The following is a 23,680-nucleotide window of genomic DNA, read 5'->3' on the forward strand; positions in this document are numbered from 1 at the left end:
TGATTAATAAAAATATACATGTTATGTATTATTTATTTTTTCTTAAGCTAGTGTTAAATATATTAACTCTAAAATAGTTATTAATTGGTTTTAGTAATCTACTTTTTTCAATAAACCAAACATATATACTCAATGTGACCATAAATAACTTAATAATATTTAGACCCACCAACAAAGTTTTATATGTTATTTTACTGTCAAGTAAGAACATATCAAAATTAGCTCAAAATAAATAAGAAATTATTAGAGAATTCTAATGCATAAAATTCTCTAATAAACAATAAATAATCTAAATCTACTAAAAAATAACTCAACACTTTTCTTTGATACCTGCAAAACATATACGTGAAATAATATTATATCAATGTTAGTATATATTTTTACAATTATCGACCGTATTTACTATACATGACTCATTCTTAAAAGTTATTCTATACACGTGTGCAGTCAGAAGATAAATTACTGGACTTTATTTTACTTTTCTAAATTATTATAATTATGCATTATTCATTAAATGCTAATTGTAATATTGTAATATAATTATAATAAATATATTTTTCTAAAATAAATTTAGAAGAGAGAATAGTACTTTCATTTTGGAGGAAAAATGAATTCATGAGGAATTGACACTTCACTTTTATTAGTTGATAATGTATCAAATATTGATTTTATATAATTATAATAAAAATATTTCTCTAAATTAGTATAATCATGCATTATTTGTTAAATGTTAATTGTAATATAATTATAATAAATATATTTTTCTAAAATAAATTTAGAAAAGAAAATAGTGATTTTATTTTAGAGAAAAAATGAATTCATGAGGAATTAACACCTCACTTTTATTAGTTGGAGAAAAAAATCCAGTTTTAGTATATTTTGTCATTATTATACATTTTTCTCTAATCATATATCCACTGTTTTCTTTTTTTTGTTTTAGCATTTTGAACTTGGGTTAAACTTCTATTATATGATAGAATTAATATGAGTATATTTTATTATTAAATAAACAAAGTTAATATAAAATAAAATTATACATAAAAAAAAGCAAAGAAAATAAAATTAAAATAGCAAAAGTGATAAAAAGATTATTTTTATAATTTTGTTTTGTCATTTTTATGTATAGAAGATTAGAAAATATTAAATTTTTAACTAAATTAATTTATATTTGTTGTATTAAATTTAAATAAATAATAAATTATCTTATTTTAATTTATTCCTTAAATTTATATATAATAAAAATTAAATCAAATAATTAATATACATAATTTTAAATTGTGTGATACTTAAATATCTATTCAAATCAATTAGTTGATATAATTAATTCATCATAATGAATTGACTTTAATGAGTTAAACAAAATAAAACAGAAGCATGCTACGTTGATTCTATCATTAAAGGTAAAAATTCGATTTTTATATAATAGAATAGATAGAATAGATAATATAATAAACGGCGAGAAAGAGAAAGATAAAAATTTTAAATCCTAAGTTGTTTCATTTGGATATTGCAATGTGGGTATCACATTATTTTACTTATTCTACCTTATGGACCCTTTTGTAACTTTATTTCAGTATTAATGGAATTTCACTACCTTTAAGTACTAAATTAAAATTCAAAATGAAACTGAAAAAAAAAAGTAAAGAGTATAAAATTATTGATTGAAAAATACTCTAAATAATAAAAAGCCAAATTAACTTTAATATTAAACTCATTAATACGATTTTAATTTTATATAATAGTTAGATAATAGATTAGTAAAAGCAAATAGAAGAATGACTTTAATTAGTATTTGATAAAATATTCAATTAGAATAATTAAATAAATAAAATTATGATATTATTAAAAATAATACATTTTTATGGTAAAAAATTATATTTAAATAAAATATTTATAAAATATAAAATTTAGAATAACATAGTTTTATGAACATTAATCAATTATGAAATAACATCAAATTATAATATAATTTATTTATGAAAAAATAATCAATAATTAATATTAATAAATATAAAAATCATCCAAACACTTTGATTAAAAGTATGAATGGTTAATTATTATTCATTATTAATAATATTTTGTTCATAACAAAATAAAAATATAATTATTCAGATTTAGATTTTAAAAAAATAAACGTATAAGTAACAAATGATATATTTTATCATGTATATTATAAATTAATGAATTAAACTAACTGATATAATGAATTATAATTAATTAATTGGTATAAATTATAATAAATTATATGATATTTAAAAATAAAATAAAATGAATAAAAAAATAAAAAGAAATAGAAGAATAAAAGACTATAATAAAATAAATTGAATGACTTTTTTTTTTACAAATTTTATATTACATCCGCTTCAATAATAATAAATAAAAATACGTTAACTTAATATCTAAGAAAAATGATGAGATAAAATCATAACACAATTCTAAAATAAAAGCTTAAATTAAACCATAATATCATTGTACAACACAAATTAAAAGTAATTTCACACTACAATATACCACACAAATAGGTAAATGACTTAAACTTAATTACGAATTTTTTATTTATTTATGCAAACATGATAACACCATGGTCTATAAATGCTTAATGGATAACATATCATATATTGCTCTGAATGATGAGCACGGGAGTTGAAGAGTGTGTGCTGATTTGTATCCATGATGGTTACCTTCTTGTGACGACACTTCATAGGAAGAAAAAGAATTGTTGTAAAAGCTACCAAATGAAAAAGTAATTGGTAAATGAATGATGTTTTCTTCTAACATATATGATTTTTTATAGTGGTAAAATAAAAATAAAATGAATGAAATTTTGTATTTTTATATTAGAAATAGAATTTGATATTTATCCTAATAAAATTAAATAACTAATTAGTTATATTTAAATAAATAAAATAAGTTAAACAAAAATATTTTTAAGAATTAATCAAATTAATTAGTCAATACACATAATTAGTATAATTAATTTTATTTGATTTATTGAATTAAAAAATAAATTAAAAAATAATTGATTGAATTAATTAGTTAATATAATTAATTTATTATAATTGATTGGATTTAATGAATTAGAAAAAATAAATAGGAAAACATAGGAGACAATGATTTTTTTTAACTAAATTAATATGTATTTATTGTATTTAATCATTATAAGTAATAAATCATCTATGTTATTATGTACCTTATAAATTAATGAATTAAAATAATTGATATAATAAATTACAATTATTTGATTGATATAAATTATAATAAATCGTGTGATATTTAAATACATAATCAAATCAATTAGTTGATATAATTAATTTGCTATAATAAATTGTATTCAATGAGTTATAAAAAATAAATTAAGAAACACGCTAAGAAGTATGTCACGCCCATCATGAAGTGCAGAAATGCAATTTTTATATAATAAAAATATACATTCTTATATATGTTATAGAAATATGATTTGATTCCATGAACTTGCTAATTTTTTTTTTACTTGCCACCTATATTCAGCATGGAATTTTAATTTTTCTAAAATAAATTTAGAAGAGAGAATAGTACTTTCATTTTGGAGACAAAATAAATTCATAAAGAATTGACACCTCGCTTTCATTAGTTGATAATGCATTAAATATTAATTTTATATAATTATAATAAATATATTTTCCTAAATTAGTATAATCATACATTATTCATTAAATGTTAATTGTAATATAAATATAATAAAGATATTTTTGTAAAATAAATTTAGAAGAGAGAATAGTGCTTTCATTTTAGAAGAAAAATGAATTTATGAAAAATTGACACCTCACTTCAATTAGTTAAAGAAAAATACAATTTTAGTATATTAAGTAGAAGTATATTATTATTATTATTATTATTATTATTATTATTATTATTAAAAATATTTTCGATTGATAATTGATAAGTAGTTTAATAATATATTAAATATGAATTTTATATAATTATGCATTATTCATTAAATGCATTCATTTTGGAGGGAAAATGAATTCATGAGGAATTCACACCTCACTCATTAGTTGAAAAAAATCCAATTTTAATATATTAAGCAGATTATATAAATAAAAATACTTGCTAAGTATATATAAAAGAGGAGATATATAATTATATATAATATAATTGCTATATATGTAATAGATATAAATTGTTATAATTATAGAGACTTACTATAATTATATTAAATTTAATTATGAATGTAAATAAATAAAAGTGATAATAATTAATATTATTTTTTTTATATTTAATATTTACCATAAATATAAAAAATATTGAGAAAAAAAGTAGATACTGACTTTATTTTATTTTATTTTACGTCATGGATTTCTTTACTAAAATTAATGGAGAAAAAAAATCTTTATGATTATATATCAATCTCAATCACAATAAATAAGATGAATCGGTTGAGCAACTAATAAATTTACCAAAAAATCCATCCTTTATTTTCATTAAATATTTATATTAATTCAATTAGATGAGTGTTTTAATAAAAGAAAAGATTATTATTATTATTATTATTATTATTATTATTATTATTATTATTATTGAATAATGACGATAATTATCGTTATTAATATTAAATTGGTTATATACATATATATATATATATATATATATATATATATATATATTGTTGCTTCTACAATCGTGTAATAATATTTTCTTTCATTTGTTAATTAATTAAACTTGGTTATTTATATTAAATATATTTAATGATTACTAAAAATTAATCATATAATTATCATTATTATTAATAACCAATTCTTAATAATCAATTTATATTTCTCTAAAATATAATTTTCTATCTTATTATTATTATTATTATTATTATTATTATTATTATTATTATTATTATTATTATTATTATTATTATTATTATTATTATATAGGTCACCATTAAAATAATAACTTGTCACTAATAAAATTTTAGGATAATGAATAAAAAGTAGAATTATATTAATATAATTAAAATCAATATAATTAAAATAGTTAAAAATATTTTTGATTGATAATTAGGTTAATAATGCATTAATTATTGATTTTATATAATTATAATAGAGATATTTTTCTAAATTAATATAATTATGAATTATTCATTAAATGCTAAGTATAATATTGTTATATAATTATAATTAAGATAATTTTCTAAAATAAATTTAAAAGAGATTAGTATAATTATAATAAAGAGATTATATTAAATTAGTATAATTATGTATCATTCATTACATACTAATTATAATATAATTATATCAATTAAAAATAATTTTTAAAAATAAATTTAAAAGAGAGAAATAGTGCAATCATTTTGGAAGAAAAATGGGTTCACGAGAAAGTGACACCTCACTTTCATTAGTTGGAGAAAAACACAATTTTAGTATATTAAATAGAAGTAGATTGGTATAAATTATGATAGATTACATAACATTTGAAAAAAAATAAAATGAATAAGAAGAAAATAAAAATAAATAGAATAAATAGAAGACTACAATAAAATAAATTAAATGTGAGAGTTTTTTTGGTACATTTCATATCACATTTGTTTCAATAATAATAATAATAAATAAAAATACGTCAACTTGATATCTAAGAAAAAAATGATGAGATAAAATCATAATACAGTTCTAAAGTAAAAGCTTAAATTAGAACATAATATCATTACATAACACATATTGAAAGTAATTTCACACTACAATATATCATAAACAGGTAAATGACTTAAATTTAAATACAAAACAGTTTTTATTTATACATACATGATAACACCATGGTCTATAAATACTTCATAGATAACATATCTTATAGAGCTCCGAATGATAAGCACGAAAGTTGGAGAGTGTGGTAGTTTGTATCCACGATAGTTGTCTTCTTGCAACGATGCCTCATAGGAAGAAAAAGAATTGTTGTAAAGCTATCAAATGAAAGAGTAATTGGTAAACAAATGATATTTTCTTCTAGCATACATGGTCTTTTATAGTGGTAAAATAAAAATGGAAGGAATCAAATTTTATATTTTTATATTAGAAATAGAATTTGATATTTATCCTAATAAAATTATTATTATTATCAATATAAATGGGTTAACAACTTGCCACTAATAAAATCATTGGATAATGAATAAGAATTAGAAGGATATGAATATAATTAAAATATTTAAAAATATTTTTGATTGATAATTAGTTTAATGATGCATTAAATATTGATTTTATATAATTATAATAAAAATATTTTCTTAAATTAGTATAATTATGTATTATTCATTAAAATAATAAAAAATATTTCTAATTAATAATTGATAAGTAGTTTAATAATAAATTAAATATTAATTTTATATAATTAAAATAAAGATATTTTCCTAAATTAGTATATTTATGCATTATTCATTAAATGCATTCATTTTGGAGGGAAAATGGGTTCACGAGAAAGTGACACCTCACTTTCATTAGTCGGGAAAAAACCCAGTTTCAGTGAAGACAACTCGATGAGGTATTTCATGGATGTGATGTTAGTGTTGCAAGTGTGAGGAGTGTTGAAATTAGTCCCACATCTAAGAAAGCATGGAAGAGTGAAGAGTTTAAAAGATGAGACCCATTAACTTGACACCTTAAGGTTTTGAGTTGGATGTGGTGTCTTCTCATCTTATGTTCTCTCACTTGATTCCTCCCCGAGTCTCCCCGGTTGTTGAGAGCTCTCCACGGTTGGCCCAACAAAGTGGTATCAGAGCCGATGGTTAATCGGTCTGGTGGTTTTAAGGGGTATTCAAGGTGAAGCATCGAAAGTCTTCCTGGCAAAGGTGGTCCGGGCGGCGTGTCCCGCGGTGTTTTGCGGCGGTGTGATGGACGAATACTCATGGTGGTGGAGGAGCTAGAGGGGAGTTGATGCTTGATGTGGAGGCTCACACTTGAGGGGGAGATTGTTAGTGTTGCAAGTGTGAGGAGTGTTGAAATTAGTCCCACATCTAAGAAAGCATGGAAGAGTGAAGAGTTTAAAAGATGAGAGACCCATTAACTTGACACCTTAAGGTTTTGAGTTGGATGTGGTGTCTTCTCATCTTATGTTCTCTCACTTGATTCCTCCCCGAGTCTCCCCGGTTGTTGAGAGCTCTCCACGGTTGGCCCAACATGTGATGCATTGTAAATGATTGTGGCAAAAGACAATCGAACTGGAACATTAGACGATAAGAATAACTTAGAGTAACAACAAATAAAAAATTATTAAAAGAATAATATAATAGAATGAGTATATGAAAAATATTATAAAAAATTATAAATTGTACCTTAAAAGGATCAACTCTCAAATTTAGATTCATGTACCACAGAAAAACACTATATATAGACTTTAGTAAAACAAAAATAAATATGTAAATTACCTATTATTAAGGTAATTTTTTAATAATGCATTAAATATTGATTTGATACAATTATAATGAATATATGTCCTAAATTAGTATAATTATATATTAATTTCATCATATCACGGGTAATAGTGCATTAAATTATTTATTACTGATATTATTATTATCATTAAAATGAATAAAAGTATTTTTAATTGATAATTGATAAGTAGTTTAATAGTGCATTAAATTTTGATTTGATACAATTATAATGAAGATATGTTTCTAAATTAGTATAATTATATATTATTCATTAAATATTAATTACAATATAATTATATTAAAGATATTTTTTATAAAATAATTTAGAAAAATTATTTGATATACGTGAATCGAGTAACAAAGATTTATTATTATTATTATTACTATTATTGATATTATTATTATCATTAAAATTATTAAAAATATTTTTAATTGATAATTGATAAATAGTTTAATAGTGCATTAAATATTGATTTGATATAATTATAATGAAGATATGTTGCTAAATTAGTATAATTATATATTATTCATTTAGTATTAATTATAATATAATTACAATAAAATAATTTAGAATAGAAAAAAAATTTATTCGTTTTGGAGGGAAAACGGAGGCATGAGAGATCGACACGTCACCTTTAGTAGCTGAGGGAAAACCCAGTTTTAGTATATTAAGTAGATATACAACATAATTGTATAACTATGCAGTATTTCTACTGATTTTTATTTTTTAAGTTCTAATGGAGATAAAGTTGTGGCTATTAATTAACATGTTTTTAGCTTGAAAGTTATTAAAGTATAATGTTCTAATAATTCCAATACGAATATACTATGAAATCTCAATTTTGGGACTGAATGTTAAAAGCAAATGACAATGTAAAAAATTATTAATATTTACAATATACTTTATTATTAAGATAAGATAGTGATTAGTTTTGGATATGTCCTATTACAAAATTTCTAATGATATATTAAAAATATACAAAACAACACATAAATTTACACACAGATATATATTGACTAGTTTAATGATCGATTTTTAGTGTGTGGATTATATATATATATATATATATATATATATATATATATATATATATATATATATATATATAATTTTTTAATTTAACATGATAAAATGTTTCTAATTTAAGAAAATCAAGAAGAATGTTTTTGTCCTTAGTCATGTTCAAAATTAATTTTTTTTCGGGATTATATGATGTATAACAACATTATTTATATACCAAATATTCTTGATATAAAATAAAATTATTCTTAAGTAATTATGTATTTACATTTTTTTATTAACAAAACAAAGAAAATATGTGTTGATTATTAAGACAATTTTGGTTTAAAAATAATGTCCGAAATTATATTAAGTATAGATTAATTTGGGCATTCAAAGTTCCTCACCAAATTAAAATATTCAAATATAGAATGCACGAAGGCTTCTCTAATTTTTGTAAAAGGATTTTTTCTGAAATTATTTAGTTCTAAATGACCTTCAAAAAATAGTTATTTTATGAGCTGTTTGGCTTGCATTTTTTTTCAATATTCTTTATTTTTTTACTTTTGTACTAAAAGAGTGAGAACAATTTTTTTAATTATTTTTACAAAATTATGAAAACAAAGAGTAAAAGTACAAATCAAACAAATATTTTTTTACAAAAAGTTTAAAAATAAAAAACACTAAAATTAAAAATTTATAAGAAAAAATAAAAAAATGTTTATTGCTTTTAACTCTTACATTTATTATTTTCTTTGTAAAATTCTAAAAATAAAAATATTTATTATGATTATTTTACAGTTGTGTTAATCTACTACCCACATTTTATGATTTATAATTATTAATTAACTATTATTAAAACTTTTAATAATATTGTAAAATTTTACACTTATTTCTTAATGATTAAGAGTTTGTTTGGGTGAGTTTCTAAAAGAAGATATTTTTTAGTTATTTTTTTTAAAAGATCTTATGAAAAAGTAAAAATAATTTTATATTTCATGCAAAAGATCTTTTTATCTATCAATTATATTTGGGTATAATAATATAAAAGTATTTTTTGTTTATTTATTACATGAAAAATATCTTTTTTTTTAAAAAAATTTTTTTAAAAAAGAGGTAAATTACAACTTTTCAAAAAAATTTTTTTTAATACTTTAATTTTTATTATTAAAAATTTGTTAAACAAATTAAAAAATAAAAAATATTTTATTAAAAAAATATTTTTTTATCAAAATAATAACGTTGAAACAAGCTCTAAATGCTGGTTATATTTTAATGAAAATACTGTCTGGAGACTTTCTCATTATTTGATTGAGTAAAATAACGACATCCAAACGAACAACACCGGCTAACTCCAACTATATCAGGTGGGGAGGATTTGTCCAGCTGTTCTTAAAGTCGCTTTCTCACTCTCTCTTTCTCTCTTAATTAATACTTTTCCATTTTCCGTGTGTGCGCGCGTCAGGTCAAACATTATTACCCAAAATGCCAAAACTATTGGATCTCATTTTCTCAATTCTCTCTTTCAATTCATACGCCACTTACCAACTAACTCTTCCCTCTGCACAAACAATTACAGTTTACTCATTACAAACGCATATTATTTAATCGCAAATCATATTCATATTAATACAATAGAATAATTATTATTAATTAATACTGCGTTCTAATACTAATATTTTTCGTCTTCCATCATCAGCCTCATCAGGTCTGCATTGACTTTGCTCTGTTCTGTTCTGTTCTGTTCACTCCTCTCGGTCATCACTAGCTGCTATTTGCATTTCGCATTGCTGATCATCAACCATGCAAGGTTCTATATGATGAACTTTTTATTATTATTATTTTTAAAAGTTAAAGCTTTAATGTTGTATGTTCTTATTATCCTGAATTCTTAGCTGAGGTTGCTACCTGCAATTATGGAATGTTGTGTGATGCAGGGAATATCGTAGAAAATGGTTCTGTCAAAGAAGATGAACATGGAACGGTCAAATCTTCGAAAGTCAAGGTTTGTTTTTGCTTGCTGCTTAGCCTGGGATTCAATCAATTTACTTAGCTCATATCCATTCCATTTGAATTTTCATGTTGTCTACCTTGTTTAATTTGCCTACTATTGCTACAGTTAGATACATGAATGGTTATATATCTAATACACCTTCTGTTTTTGCCTGAAACTGAAGCATCACTGCATCAATTAGCATAGGTTTAGTTTGCGTTACGCTGAAATTCTATATTTAAATGAATGGAGGAAACAAACACTAAACCTTTTGGTTATCTCTTCTAAAGCTTCAAAGGGTAAGTAGAGGTATATGAATGCTTATCTAAGAATTGTTTGTGGCTCCTCATAGTCATCCCTCTCTATGAAGATCACCTCATAGTCATGCAATAACAATGAGTCCTTTGAGTGGAGGCTTGATTGCCTTTGCTACTGGATCAAAGAACAAATGTTCTCATATTTAAGGATTTAAGCTTTCATTAGAGATTTTGTATCAAACATCATTTCTAGTATCTGATTCTGACACCTGTTTTGTCCCTTGAGTAAGGTTGACCCAGGGAAACCTGCAGGACTTACCTGGCAGCGCAAATTGAATACTGCAGGAAATACTCCGCTAGAATTCAACGTATCTTTCAAAGAGATTATCCGTCTGGTAAGCCTTCTAGGGAGATAATAGATGTATATAATCCTTTCATGCATGTGAATTGTCCACATATATCATGTCATCCATAATTTTATTCATGGACTTAACCATTGTTAGTCGTGCTCAACATGTCAAGAGTATTTTTTCACCATCAAACTCATACAAAGAAACTTCAGTATTAGTTTTTACTGAATTCTTTATTCCTATTATAGAGCAAGGCTTTTCAATGTGAATTCCCTGCTAAAATACATTGGTACTTTTCTATATTGAGTATATAACATGTAAACTCTATGGTTAAATATGTCTGCTTATGGCTGTAGTACACTTAAAAGTTAAGGACATAATGGTTTTTGATACATATAGCAATCCTTATATGATATCTGAATTTATAGGCTCCAATAGGTTTTCGGCTATGGCGCCATGTCCGGGAAGAAGCAGCCAGAGGAAGGGTAATCATCTTGTGTTCCATCTCATCTTGATTTGTCCTCATAAAATGTTTTTCTGATCATGTTTCTTGAATTGCTTGCTACTTTTCTCTGTTTCTGCATGTCTTACAGGAAGGGATGATGGACCCTTTTGCTAAGCGTCATGTGACATCTTGTCATGGTGTTCCTTTAGGTGGCATTGGGTAGGTCTTCAATCCAAAAAATAAGCTGCAAATTTTCTACATTAATCAGCCTTTTCATATTTGTATCTTTCTACTTTTACATATTGAACGAATCAGGTCGCTAATACAAATTAACAAATTATATTTGCTTGGGAGGAAAAATTTTATACATTAGCAGTTTACTAGTTACATGCATAAAAAATGATGGGATTGGTATAGTAGAGTTCGGTTTCTAATATTTCTGCCTTAGAACAAAATGAAGTCATGTTAATGCCATTAGGTGGCCCTGTAATATTTGTTTGATTTGAGTATGTCCAGAACATTGTTTGAATCATTTTGTGCATTAAATTTTGCTGCCAACAATTTGTATTACAGTTCAGGAAGCATTGGAAGAAGTTACAGGGGTGAATTTCAACGTTGGCAACTATTCCCTGTAAAATGTGAAGATAAACCAGTTTTAGCAAATCAATTTTCAGTAAGTTTACTTGAATCTATCTTATCACAAAGATTACAGTGCTGCTATATATATCTGGGTAAAATCTTGATAATAGTGGCAAAATCTTCTCGATCTTACAGTATCGTTCACCTTTATGTTTATCTAATCTGCTATATATACCATTGATCTTTTCTTGTTACAAGTTAGATGGCTTGTCTTGGCCCCATTTTCATAACAGTCAATATTCACCAACAATAAGCTTTTGTATAAATATCAGATGAGAGAATCCATTCCCCATAAAAATAACTATACCTTGAGATATGTTATCATGAAAGATTGATCACTATGTTTGAATATTTGACATGCCTCCTCACAATAAGCCCCAGAAGCTTTAATTGTAGAGGAAAGCATAAGTGAATAATGTGATGCTGACAACAGAACACATCATGAATCCATAACATTATAAAGAATTACTTAGTCCAAGGTTGGACATCTTGCAAGAACATAGTACATATTGGTTTGGGAACCAGATTTATGTCTGCTACAATCTTGTTTGAACCTTAAATATCAATTACAATGTACTTTAAGGTTGATAATAGTTTGTTTATCAAGAAAAAGGGCATTCATAACCAAATTTATTTTTTTGCTTACTATCAGGTATTTGTTTCACGTCCAAGTGGTGAAAAATATTCAAGTGTACTATGTGCAGGGAAGCCAGATATATTAAAGTAAACATTTATAGATTGCATTGTAAATTACCAGTTATTAATTTATCATTTTCTTAATCTTATTCTTATTCTTGTAATTTAATTTCTTAAAAAAGATTTACTTCAATTTCATTCAGAGAAAACCCAGTGTCAGGAATTCAATCATGGGATTGGAATCTGAGTGGTGACAAATCCACATATCATGCATTGTACCCAAGGGCTTGGACAATATATGAAGGTAAAATACGGTAGTAATGTATTTCAAAAGTCCAAGTGCATTGTGATATTAATTTATATAGCTTATCCCTTGCATTGATTATCTCTTCTATAATTTTGTTCCAAATGCAGAACCTGACCCAGCACTGAGAATAGTTTGTCGTCAGATCTCACCTATTATACCCCATAATTACAAGGAGAGTAGCTTTCCTGTATCAGTTTTCACTTTTGTGGTAGGCAAGAGTCACTTCAATTTCTTTTTAGTTGGAATTTGATATATATGTTGCTCTTAATAAGCAATGAATGTTATTTATGCAGTTAAATAATTTTGGAAAAACAACAGCAGATGTCACCTTGCTTTTCACATGGACTGTAAGTGAAACTTTTTTGTGACTATTAATTGCTATTACACTCTTGGTGTTTTAGTTTTTCATCCTATCCTTGGCCCTAGGGGCACTTAATGCAAGCAATTGATGTATGCATTTAGAATTCTGTTGGAGGACTTTCTGAGTTTACAGGCGATCATTTTAATTCAAAGATGTAAGAAGTTTGTGACTTGTTCACCTTCTTTGTGAAAATCTCCCATTTGATTGTTTTTATTCTAACATTCAAGATACATATTATGTCATGCTAGGGTGAACGACAGAGTGCATGGTGTTCTTCTACATCACAAGTAAAGCCTTAACCCTTCTGTACTTTTGAATGATAAATAATTTTGGAATTTATCAATTAATTTAGTTGATACGATAGGACTACGAATGAGCGGTCTCCTGTCACATTTGCAATTGCAGCAGAGGAGACTGAAGATGTGCATATATCAGAATGTCCTGTCTTTGTTATATCTGGTGCTCACAAGGGTATCTCGGCTAAGGATATGTGGAATGAAATTAAACAGGTTAAGAGACAACCTATAATTTTTCACAATATTTCATTGAAACTTGAAAACTCTTTATTCATTGTCTTTGTTATATTAAGTATTGGTTCCCTCATGTTTTCTTCTGCTGGATAAAGCCAATTATTCTCTTCTAGCTTCTAAGCATTATACAAGACAAGCACTTGGATTTTTCTTTATTTTCTTTTATCATTTATTTGGGTGTCATAAATTTCTTCTTTTGAATAATGACAATTACAATGTTGAAGACTTCAAGTCCCGTCACGCATCACTGTTTCAGAATATTGTAAGCTTAAAGAATTACCCCTTTTGAACTCTTAAAATGATGTATCTTGTAATATCTTAAGGCGATCTTTTAGGATTGGTTTTTATATTTTCTTACATTACACCATTTTAATCTTTATTTTAGTATGTTTAGGATTCTAGTATTTTTGAAAAATAGGGTTTGTTACTTTGTAATTTATATCATAGTACTTCTCATCATATCAAAATGGCTGAGTAAATGAAGATATCATGATGCAGATTGTAATGCTGTTTTTTCAGCTTTTGTTGCTTTTTTCTTCTTCTCCTCCCCCCCCCCCCCCCCCTTCTTTTTTTTGTTGATGTGTAGCTTGTATTTACATTGTCCTTTGTCCTTACAAAATTTAATCATTTGTATTTTGGTTCATGTGGTGATAATATGCTAATCTGTGATTTTCTTTAGAAAGCTCTTCGAAATATGTCGGTTACAGCATGATATTAACCTTTCTGTAACCAATATACTTATTATATTTCACTGAACTGAATTAGTACTATTTGTCTTTTTAGCATGGGTCTTTTGACCGCCTGAATTTCGCTGAAACTGCCATGCCTTCAGAACCAGGATCATCGATTGGAGCAGCTGTTGCAGCAACTCTTACTATTCCTTCAGATGCTCAACGTACTGTCACATTTTCACTAGCATGGGACTGCCCTGAAGTCAAGTTTCCGGCAGGAAGGGTTTACAACAGGTTGGCTGTAGAAAACTTGTATAAAATTTCCTGTCTGAAGATTATGCTTAACTAACGAAACTTAACAGGCGTTACACTAAATTCTATGGTACTAATGGGGATGCAGCTGCAAAGATTGCGCACGATGCTATTATGGGTAATACTCTTTGATGAGATACATTAAATTTTGTGTTTGTATGGTTGGGATTGCTTCTAAACTCAATATTGAGAATTATCCATAGATTATTTTTGGAGAGCCAGACTATGGATAAAATTTTCTGTTTTCTTTTCTGTTCTTTCTTTGATGTCAAAATTTAGATGATTTCCCAAAGCATGCACCATAGTTATAATTGCTAATAGCCTAATAGATTTCATGAATAACTTACTAAAGCTTCTATGAATTGGTGACATAGGGCACCGGCAATGGGAGGCTCAGATTGAAGACTGGCAAAGACCAATCCTTGAAGACAAGAGACTTCCTGAGTGGTAATGCTCCAGTTCTTTATTAACTTTCTTCTTGTACTTTAAAAATTCTGAAGCATTCAGAGTTGTGCAGGTACCCTACAACCCTTTTGAATGAGCTTTACTATCTGAATTCTGGGTTCACAATTTGGACAGGTATTTCTCTAAAACTTGGGTATTATATATTAGCTAATTAAGCCATGTTTATTTGCTTTAAAACTTTTCAGACTCTCTATGATTCTGTGGTATGAGTTATGACTGTCTCAGTCATCAATTTGTGACATTATTCTCTGTTTCGCAGATGGTTTAGGTCCGGTGCATAGTTCAGTTAGCTTAGGGGAAAGAAAATTTTCGCTGGATGGGTTCATATATGATTTAGAGAGTCCAAATTTATCGCCCCAGAGTGATACTGCTATTGACATTCTTGAAAGATTTAGCTCTATACACACTCCAACTGCATCAAAGTCAGCATATGGAGTAAATTTGCTTCAAGAAGGGGAAGAAAACATTGGTCAATTTCTTTATCTTGAAGGCATCGAGTATCCAATGTGGAATACCTTTGATGTTCATTTTTACTCATCTTTTGCACTGGTCATGCTTTTTCCAAAACTTGAACTGAGTGTCCAAAGAGACTTTGCTGCAGCAGTAATGATGCATGATCCTGAAAAAAGGCAAACTCTAGTTGATGGCCGAATGGTTCGTAGAAAGGTTCTTGGTGCTGTTCCTCATGATATTGGAGTCAATGATCCATGGTTTGAAATAAATGGCTATAATCTTCATAACACAGATAGGTGGAAAGACTTGAATCCAAAATTTGTTCTCCAGTGTTATAGGGATGTAGTTGCCACCGGAGACAAGAAGTTTGCAAGAGCTGTTTGGCCAGCTGTTTACATTGCAATTGCTTATATGGACCAATTCGACAAGGATGGCGATGGAATGATTGAGAATGAAGGCTTCCCTGATCAAACTTATGACACATGGTCTGTATCTGGTGTGAGTGCATATAGTGGTGGACTTTGGGTTGCGGCACTTCAGGCAGCTTCAGCCTTGGCACATGAAGTTGGTGACAAGGGCTCTGAGGAGTATTTTTGGCTCAAGTTCCAGAAAGCCAAAAGTGTATATGAGAAATTATGGAATGGTTCATACTTCAACTATGATAGCAGTGGTGGGAGTAATAGTTCATCCATTCAAGCTGATCAATTAGCTGGACAATGGTTGTTTTTCTTTTTCTGGAAACTATGCCTTATTTGCATGCTTTATTTCCATTGGTGCAACTTGTGAAGTAGGTTTGTTAGATTAACAACATATGTGCATATGCCAGTAACTTCAATTAAATTATTCTATAAGCATAACTTCAGAAAGAAAATTTAAATCAGCAAAAACTGGAAGAATATAAACAATGTTGTAGAGTTTGTTATGCATATAATTCAGTCTTTGGTTTTATCTTCAATTATTTGCATATGTAACTTCCTCTTATTAATACTTCTTACTTATTGTTTTTCAGGTATGCAAGAGCATGTGGTCTTTTGCCAATTGTTGAAGAAAAAAAAGCTAAAAGTTCGCTTCAAATGGTTTATGATTACAATGTTATGAAATTTAAGGGTGGAAGCCGTGGCGCTATAAATGGGATGTTACCTAACGGAGAAGTTGACATGTCATCGATGCAGTCGCAAGAAATATGGTCAGGGGTTACATATGCCGTAGCTGCAACAATGATCCAGGAAGACATGATTGACATGGCATTCCAAACTGCAAATGGAGTATATGAAGCTGCATGGTCCAAGGATGGACTTGGGTATAGTACCTTATTACTCTATCCTCTTGATACTTAAACTTTTGGAAAATTATAGCCTCAAGTTGATAACAAAGTAAGCTTTAACCACAGAATCAGAAGGTTTTAATTTTACCAACGGATTTCTTTGATAAGAAACTTAACTTTCTTTTTCTTTCTTGATTAGTCCGTTATGTCATGTAACACAAGAGTAATGCAATTTTTAGTCAACATTTTAATTCTCAACAAATTTTAATCAAATTAGTCTCTAAATCTTTATTTTTTTAGATGAATAAATTTTCAAGTCATATTTTGACAAAGAATTAAACAATCATTATTTAATAAAGACATAATCGTCTTTAAAATTTTTTAAAATTCTTAAATTAATTTTTTCATATAGACAAGTAATCTAAAATTTGAAGACTGATTTAATAATTAAATTTAAATAAAAATTAAAATGTCTTGATTAAATATTTTTTAAAAACTGATTCAGATATTAGTCAACAAAATAACTCAAAATAAAGTTTTCTGTGTTTTATTATGTATTCTTTAAGAAATAGTTATTGAAGGTTCATTCTTCTGTTGAATCAACAGTTATGCTTTCCAAACTCCTGAAGCATGGGACATTAACGATAGATACAGATCTATGTGTTACATGCGCCCTTTAGCCATATGGGCAATGCAGTGGGCATTATCAAGACCAAATAAACACACGTGGCGTGAGATTAAGGTTGATGTGAAGGATGGTGATTTGTCTTTGTCAAGATACCATGCTGGTTTTTGCAAAGTTGCACGTCTTCTGAAGACGAAGGATGAAAAAGCACCAAGAAGTATATGGCAGCTTATATATGATTCTACTTGCAAGAGGATGTTGTAGTCAAAGGTTATTAGATTTAAACTTGTGCAATGCACCAAAAGAATGCAATAATGTAAATGAAAATAATCTTTTGCATTAAAAAATAAAATAATTTAAACTTATCAAACTTTTTTATAGAATTATTTTGGCTGATTTTTTTTTAGATATAGACCAGGATTTTGTGTACCACACCATTATTGGATTTTATTGTATTTTTCAAAATTTTCATGGTGGAACAATTTGTAGGAGGCTGAATTGTAATAGCAATATATTTTTTTTAATTTATCTATAGTAATATGCAAGAGTATATTAAGTAATTATAATATTAAATATATATTATGTAAACACACGGAGTGCATTGATATTACATAAGGAGCTTAAGCATATTATATTTTTTTATTAAGAAAATATAACTCGGGTATTATAAAAGAAAGAACGAAAATTAATCTATTTCATCCTGTTAATTAAGAATTGGTTATCAAATTAGTTCCATTTAACATAAAAATCGTTTGACAAAGAATTAATTAAAAATAAAAAATTAATTAATTAATCAAACTGATATAATATTTTAGCAGTTAAACGGTTCAAAATAATAAATTACAAAAAGATAAATCTTTTAAAAAATAATTTTTATATATTAATATATTATTTTATTAAATCCTAGTTGAATTATATGATTGAATTTTTGAACATCTAATTCTACCGATTTAATGACCGGTTGGAATTTCAAACCTCAAACATGACATTTGTTGAAACTACTAATAAAAATAGCGGTAACAAATGAGTTCATTTTTTTTTTTTATTTAAGTACTTACCCTTTTTTCCCCTTTAGCCCAAATGAAGTATGGATAACGATTAACGACAGTTAACGTTCTCATATCCCTGTGACCAACGAAACCCAACACATTGGACTTTCCAATTCAATTCCAATGGCTTTGAAAACTTGCTTCACTCTTCTCCACCATTCACAACACTCTTCTTCCAGAACCTTCTTCTCATTCCCCTCTTTCAATTCTGCTTCCTGCATTCTTCACAATGAACCTCACAACAACCACATCCTGCATTTCCCAACATTTTTTACTAAGAGGAAGCTCAATCTTGCTCTTCTTCTCACAACTTTTCTTTCGAGCAATTTATCAAACACTAGTGGTGCATTGTTGATGGCTCAAGAGTTGGACTTGGAGCTTCAGAGATACACTGATTCCAAGGAAGGTTTCACTCTTCTTATACCCTCTTCTTGGACTAAGGTAAAATTATTTACCCATTTTTTTAGAATTCAAATTTATTATTAACCTTAATCTTTGATAAGCTTTTTCTACTGTGAAGAATTGCGTATGTTTTCCTCTCTGTTTGGTATGATGTGTTGGAAAATGATTCAATAGAGTTAAATGGAAATGGAATGAGGTGGGTAAAATATTCAGTTAATATCTAGCTGTTAGTGTGTAACTCTTTTACACAGACATTTAATCGTGTGCTGTTGCATAGATCAAATTGGTTTCTTGTTGAGATTGAGGTGTAGAAGTTAACCACTTTTTGTTTTGTCTATATAGCAATAGTTTGATTTGATATTAATTTAGAAGAATTTTGCATTGAAAATGCATAAAATTTAAACTTGGATGAAATGGAAATGGAATAGTATTGGATGAAACTGATCATCATATTTCATAAAAAGTTGTTATTTATTCCCACCAAATTACAACACTTTCCATTTACATGGTAACAATCTTTGCTGCTCTGGTTTACAATGAATAGGTTGATAAAGCTGGGGCAACTGCTTTGTTTCAAGATGCAAGTATGGGGAGCAACAACATTGGGGTTGTTGTGAACCCAGTTCGTCTTGAAAATCTTGGAGACTTCGGGAGCCCCGAGTTTGTTGCTGATAAGCTTTTACAAGCAGAAAGGCGTAAGGTAAGGTTCTTGTTTCCATTGCTGGAACTTTCTGTGACCAATGGAAAATTTGAGTCAAGTGTTGATGATATTGATTAGAAGAATCTCCCTGTACTTTACCATAACAACATAAGCAAAGGAATAATGAGCTGAAATATTTACCTTGGATTACTTTGACTCTGTTGTGAACATCATTTCGCTAATACTAAGCGCTAAGACACTAAAGGCTAAACTAAGTAATTGGCTAAAAATTGTCTTCTCTGTTTCATTCATTACATTATATAATAAAAAGGACTCTAGAACCTTCTCTTCCTATAACAAACTATTGGCACCTCACCTGTGCTCTAAGCCTCTAAAGTATTCCTTCCTGTAATTATTTATTTTTATCCATAGTAGATTCTTCGTTGATCTTTATTTAATTAAATCAAAAGTAGCAATGATCATAGATGTTAGTGAAACATTGCTTCCGTATTTATGACCAAAGGAGTAATGGCCATTACATATAGTTTGCTCTGCATTTAACAACTAAAGTAAGAAGGCAAAATTGTCTTTGATCCTAGGGGATAATCAAATGTCTATGTGATTGTATATCATTTTAACTTGTGTGTATTGTTCTCCTCATCTTCAGGAAAGTACAAAGGAAGCTAAATTAATTGCAGCTTCAGAAAGATCAGGAAATGGAGATTTGCAAATTTATGAATTTGAATACACCATTGATAGTACTCGTGGAGGAAAGAAGAGGATATTTTCTGCAGCATTTGTGACCTCAAAGAAACTCTATCTTCTTAACATTGTTCATTCTGATAAACCAGAGAGTCCTCTTGAACCATATAAAAGAATGATTTTAGAGCAAGTTCTCCATTCCTTTAATGCAGCAGCTTAAAACTTTGAAATGAAAATCTCATTTCTTCTCTGATTATTCTCCCTCTATTGAGTTTTGGTTCTTAAAATATGGCAACTGATTTATGTTCAGTCTTGGTTGAAAGTCATAAAAATCAACCAGACTGAAATTCTAGTGTATGATTTTATATCACTATGTTTTAACTTACATAGCTACATATTACTTGAACAGTTGAACATTATATCTTTTCGAAAGAGAAAATACTGCAGGAGGTGTGTAATTATTTTCAACAAAGATAAAAAACGTTGATTGCATGAACAAATTATTTTCAGAAGATTATAGTTAGCGAGATCTCAACTAGGTTTAATTCACAGGCATAGGCTTACGCTTTCCACTGATCCTTCCTCCCTTAAGCTATTTATGAAGAAGGCGAAAAGAACACATAGTTATATGTAGCTGTAAACCGAAATCTAAATATTTTGGCTCAGAAATATTGTTGGTTAAATCTGATGAGTTTGGAAAACTCTAAATTAACATTTGTGATTACTAAACATTATTAATTTAATTAATTGCAAAAATATTAATTCATATATGATGACCAAGTTAATTTTTGCTATACAGATTTAGCATTGGGCCGAAAATAAAAGAAAATGTTGTAAGCCCAAATGTTTTATAAAAACTTTCAGCATTGATGCAAAAGTGCTTTGATTATTGGGGCTGAATTAGTATTCTCATTATTGGGCCAGAATGAATCTCATTGTTCCAAAGCCCAACTATGATCTATGCTAAGTGATCCAATACTTGGTCCGAAACATAATGAAAGAAAGTACATTGGCTCCATGGTCCCAACGGATTCCATTTCTTATTAAGGGATGGCTTTCAAAATTTAACTTGGTAGCATTGGAAACATAAATGAGAGAGAGTATGAGTGACATGATTGATGTGTTTAATGCTACACGCCACTCTAGTAAGGGAAGTAAAAGCAATTCCATTTTATTTAATTTGTTCCATTTCAAATAATTGCTTTTTCTTTAATTCTATATTCTCTCTCATCTTTCTCTCTTCTCTTTCGGTCAATACCCAACAACCATGGAAGCTACACCTAGCCACCGAAAGAAAGATGGAGCACGCTACAAGACCATCTCAATGATGGCAAGAAAAATAAAACTTAAAATATGCTGTGGCTGAGAATCTTATCACTTGTGGAAAGATTTTGTGATGGGATCTTAACTTCTCCATACCAAAAAAGGTTGAAGAAGATTTCGGCCAGCAAGGTGAAGATCCTTGGAGGGATGGCTTGTCTCTGATTATGTTCAACCACCACAGAAGGTAGTTAGGGTGGCTACGTGATGGAAGAGGCAGAGATTGGAGCAGATGAAACCATCATCATCATGAAGTATCAAGGGTTAGAATTTCATCTTGGAGAGCAACCCAAGAATGGAGCGCTCAGATTGATGAAGAGTGATGACCAAGGAAGAACTAGAGGTATTTGCATGTTGGGTTTTGCATGGGTTACCTCTTATCTCTCTTTGGCCGAACCGATTATGAGTGAAGGAAAAGAAGTTAAGCTTGGTTTTTGTTTCAACTGTGAAGGCTTCTCCTCTCTATAAAAGGGGTGAACAGTCACAATTTGATTCAAGGAGTTAGAAGTAAGCAGTGAGAGTGCAAGGCACAGGATTCTCATAACTACCTAAGCTTACAGATTTTCTTCTCCTTCAATATATTTTGTTTAGTATTTTTCTGTTTAATTTTGTCATGTCTTGAGTCTCATGGAAAAAGGCAAACAGTAAGGTTTGTATGAAAAAGCCATAGAGCGAAAAAAGACAAAGAGTGCAAAATTAAAAGAAAAAACCATAGATGTCCTTAGAGTTCTTTTGTACATCTGTGTTGTGTTTCATGATTTTGTGGGAATCCCCTTGTAAATTGGGTTAGCACTTTACAGTTTGAAATCAGGATAATTGTAGTGAAATTTCATCATTGTTGTGATGGAGACTGGATGTAGGCTGCACTGCACTTAGCAGCTGAACTAGGATATATCTGGTGTAATTTTCTCTCTCTTCTACTTCATTTCTATTTCTACTGCACAGGAGCTAAAATCGAAAAATATCTCGTGCCAAGTGACGAGACAAAAATAAAAGTCTCGTGATTAGGGACGAGACAAAAATAAAAAAGTCTCCTCAAAGACCAGAAAGTGAAATTGATAAAAAGAGGGCTAAGATTCAACCCCTCTTCTTTTAGCCACTGAAAATCATCAAAATCATAGTTTGAATTTTGGATATAGTTAGTTGTGTAAGTAAGAGTGTCAAACAAATTGGTCTATTAATCCAATTTGTTTAGGTCTATTATAGATTTAAATGGATGAACTAATTATATATCAAATATATATGGATATTTAAAATAAAAGTTTTATCTATTTTTTAAAAAATCTATCAAACTAAACGAGTCAATATTTTTTTTTTGAATTTGTTATCTAAATAGATAACTTGTAATTAAAGCATGTGTATAAGGAGGGAAAAGAGAATCAGATTGTTGGCTACTTGGCTTGAGAAAGCTTGAAACCTCACCCAATTCTGTAGATAGCCCACAACACAAATTATTGCAGATGATTTTAGAGGGACACACTATTTCGATTAGAAAAGGAATAATAAATATTATTAATTAAGTTAATTGCATAATTTAAAATTATGAATAATTTTTTAAATAATAATAAAAAATAAGATCACTATTTTTATATTCTACAGAGTTTATAAAAAAAATTATAATAAATTAACTCTAAATAAATTATATATTAACTTTGTAAAAAAACAATATACATTAGATATTATACGTAATAATATAATATATTATCTTATGACTAATTATACATTGGATATTATTCCCTTCTCTTGAATTTTGCTTCTTAAAATATGACAATTGATTTATGTTTAATCTTAGTTGAAAATCATAAAAATCAACCAGACTGAAATTTATGTTCAGACTAAATATTTTACACCAAATTAATTTTTTTATTGAAATTA

The 23,680-nt window shown here is 27.6% G+C and overlaps 2 protein-coding genes across 2 annotated transcripts; both read left to right on the plus strand.

Annotated features, from left to right (window-relative positions):
• The first annotated feature begins 9,840 nt into the window (after positions 1 to 9,840).
• LOC112707951 (uncharacterized) lies at positions 9,841 to 18,230 on the plus strand. The gene is made up of 20 exons (XM_025760006.3): positions 9,841 to 10,194; positions 10,322 to 10,389; positions 10,925 to 11,029; positions 11,413 to 11,469; positions 11,578 to 11,648; positions 12,003 to 12,102; positions 12,721 to 12,791; positions 12,908 to 13,008; positions 13,119 to 13,219; positions 13,305 to 13,358; positions 13,474 to 13,526; positions 13,621 to 13,659; positions 13,737 to 13,881; positions 14,686 to 14,867; positions 14,936 to 15,003; positions 15,260 to 15,332; positions 15,403 to 15,464; positions 15,610 to 16,522; positions 16,813 to 17,103; positions 17,674 to 18,230. Exons 1-20 carry the CDS (start codon positions 10,188 to 10,190, stop codon positions 17,954 to 17,956), a joined length of 2,844 nt encoding a protein of 947 aa, XP_025615791.1. The 5' UTR covers positions 9,841 to 10,187; the 3' UTR covers positions 17,957 to 18,230.
• A 499-nt stretch (positions 18,231 to 18,729) lies between these two features.
• Positions 18,730 to 20,741, plus strand: LOC112707952 (psbP domain-containing protein 2, chloroplastic). The gene is made up of 3 exons (XM_025760007.3): positions 18,730 to 19,182; positions 19,688 to 19,843; positions 20,451 to 20,741. The coding sequence occupies exons 1-3, from the start codon at positions 18,865 to 18,867 to the stop codon at positions 20,703 to 20,705; spliced, it is 729 nt and encodes a 242-aa protein (XP_025615792.1). The 5' UTR covers positions 18,730 to 18,864; the 3' UTR covers positions 20,706 to 20,741.
• The last annotated feature ends 2,939 nt before the right edge of the window (positions 20,742 to 23,680 follow it).

This window comes from Arachis hypogaea, chromosome 8, assembly GCF_003086295.3.
Source record: "Arachis hypogaea cultivar Tifrunner chromosome 8, arahy.Tifrunner.gnm2.J5K5, whole genome shotgun sequence".
In the NCBI taxonomy this organism is placed as follows: Eukaryota; Viridiplantae; Streptophyta; class Magnoliopsida; order Fabales; family Fabaceae; genus Arachis; species Arachis hypogaea.

Coding starts and splice junctions, on each gene's coding strand:
- LOC112707951 (XM_025760006.3), top strand. Junction 11,470..11,577: donor AAGAAGCAGCCAGAGGAAGG/GTAATCATCTTG, acceptor CATGTCTTACAG/GAAGGGATGATGGACCCTTT. Junction 13,882..14,685: donor TGTGGAATGAAATTAAACAG/GTTAAGAGACAA, acceptor TTGTCTTTTTAG/CATGGGTCTTTTGACCGCCT.
- LOC112707952 (XM_025760007.3), top strand. CDS start 18,865: ATGGCTTTGAAAACTTGCTTCACTCTTCTCCACCATTCACAACACTCT. Junction 19,183..19,687: donor TACCCTCTTCTTGGACTAAG/GTAAAATTATTT, acceptor TACAATGAATAG/GTTGATAAAGCTGGGGCAAC. Junction 19,844..20,450: donor TACAAGCAGAAAGGCGTAAG/GTAAGGTTCTTG, acceptor CCTCATCTTCAG/GAAAGTACAAAGGAAGCTAA.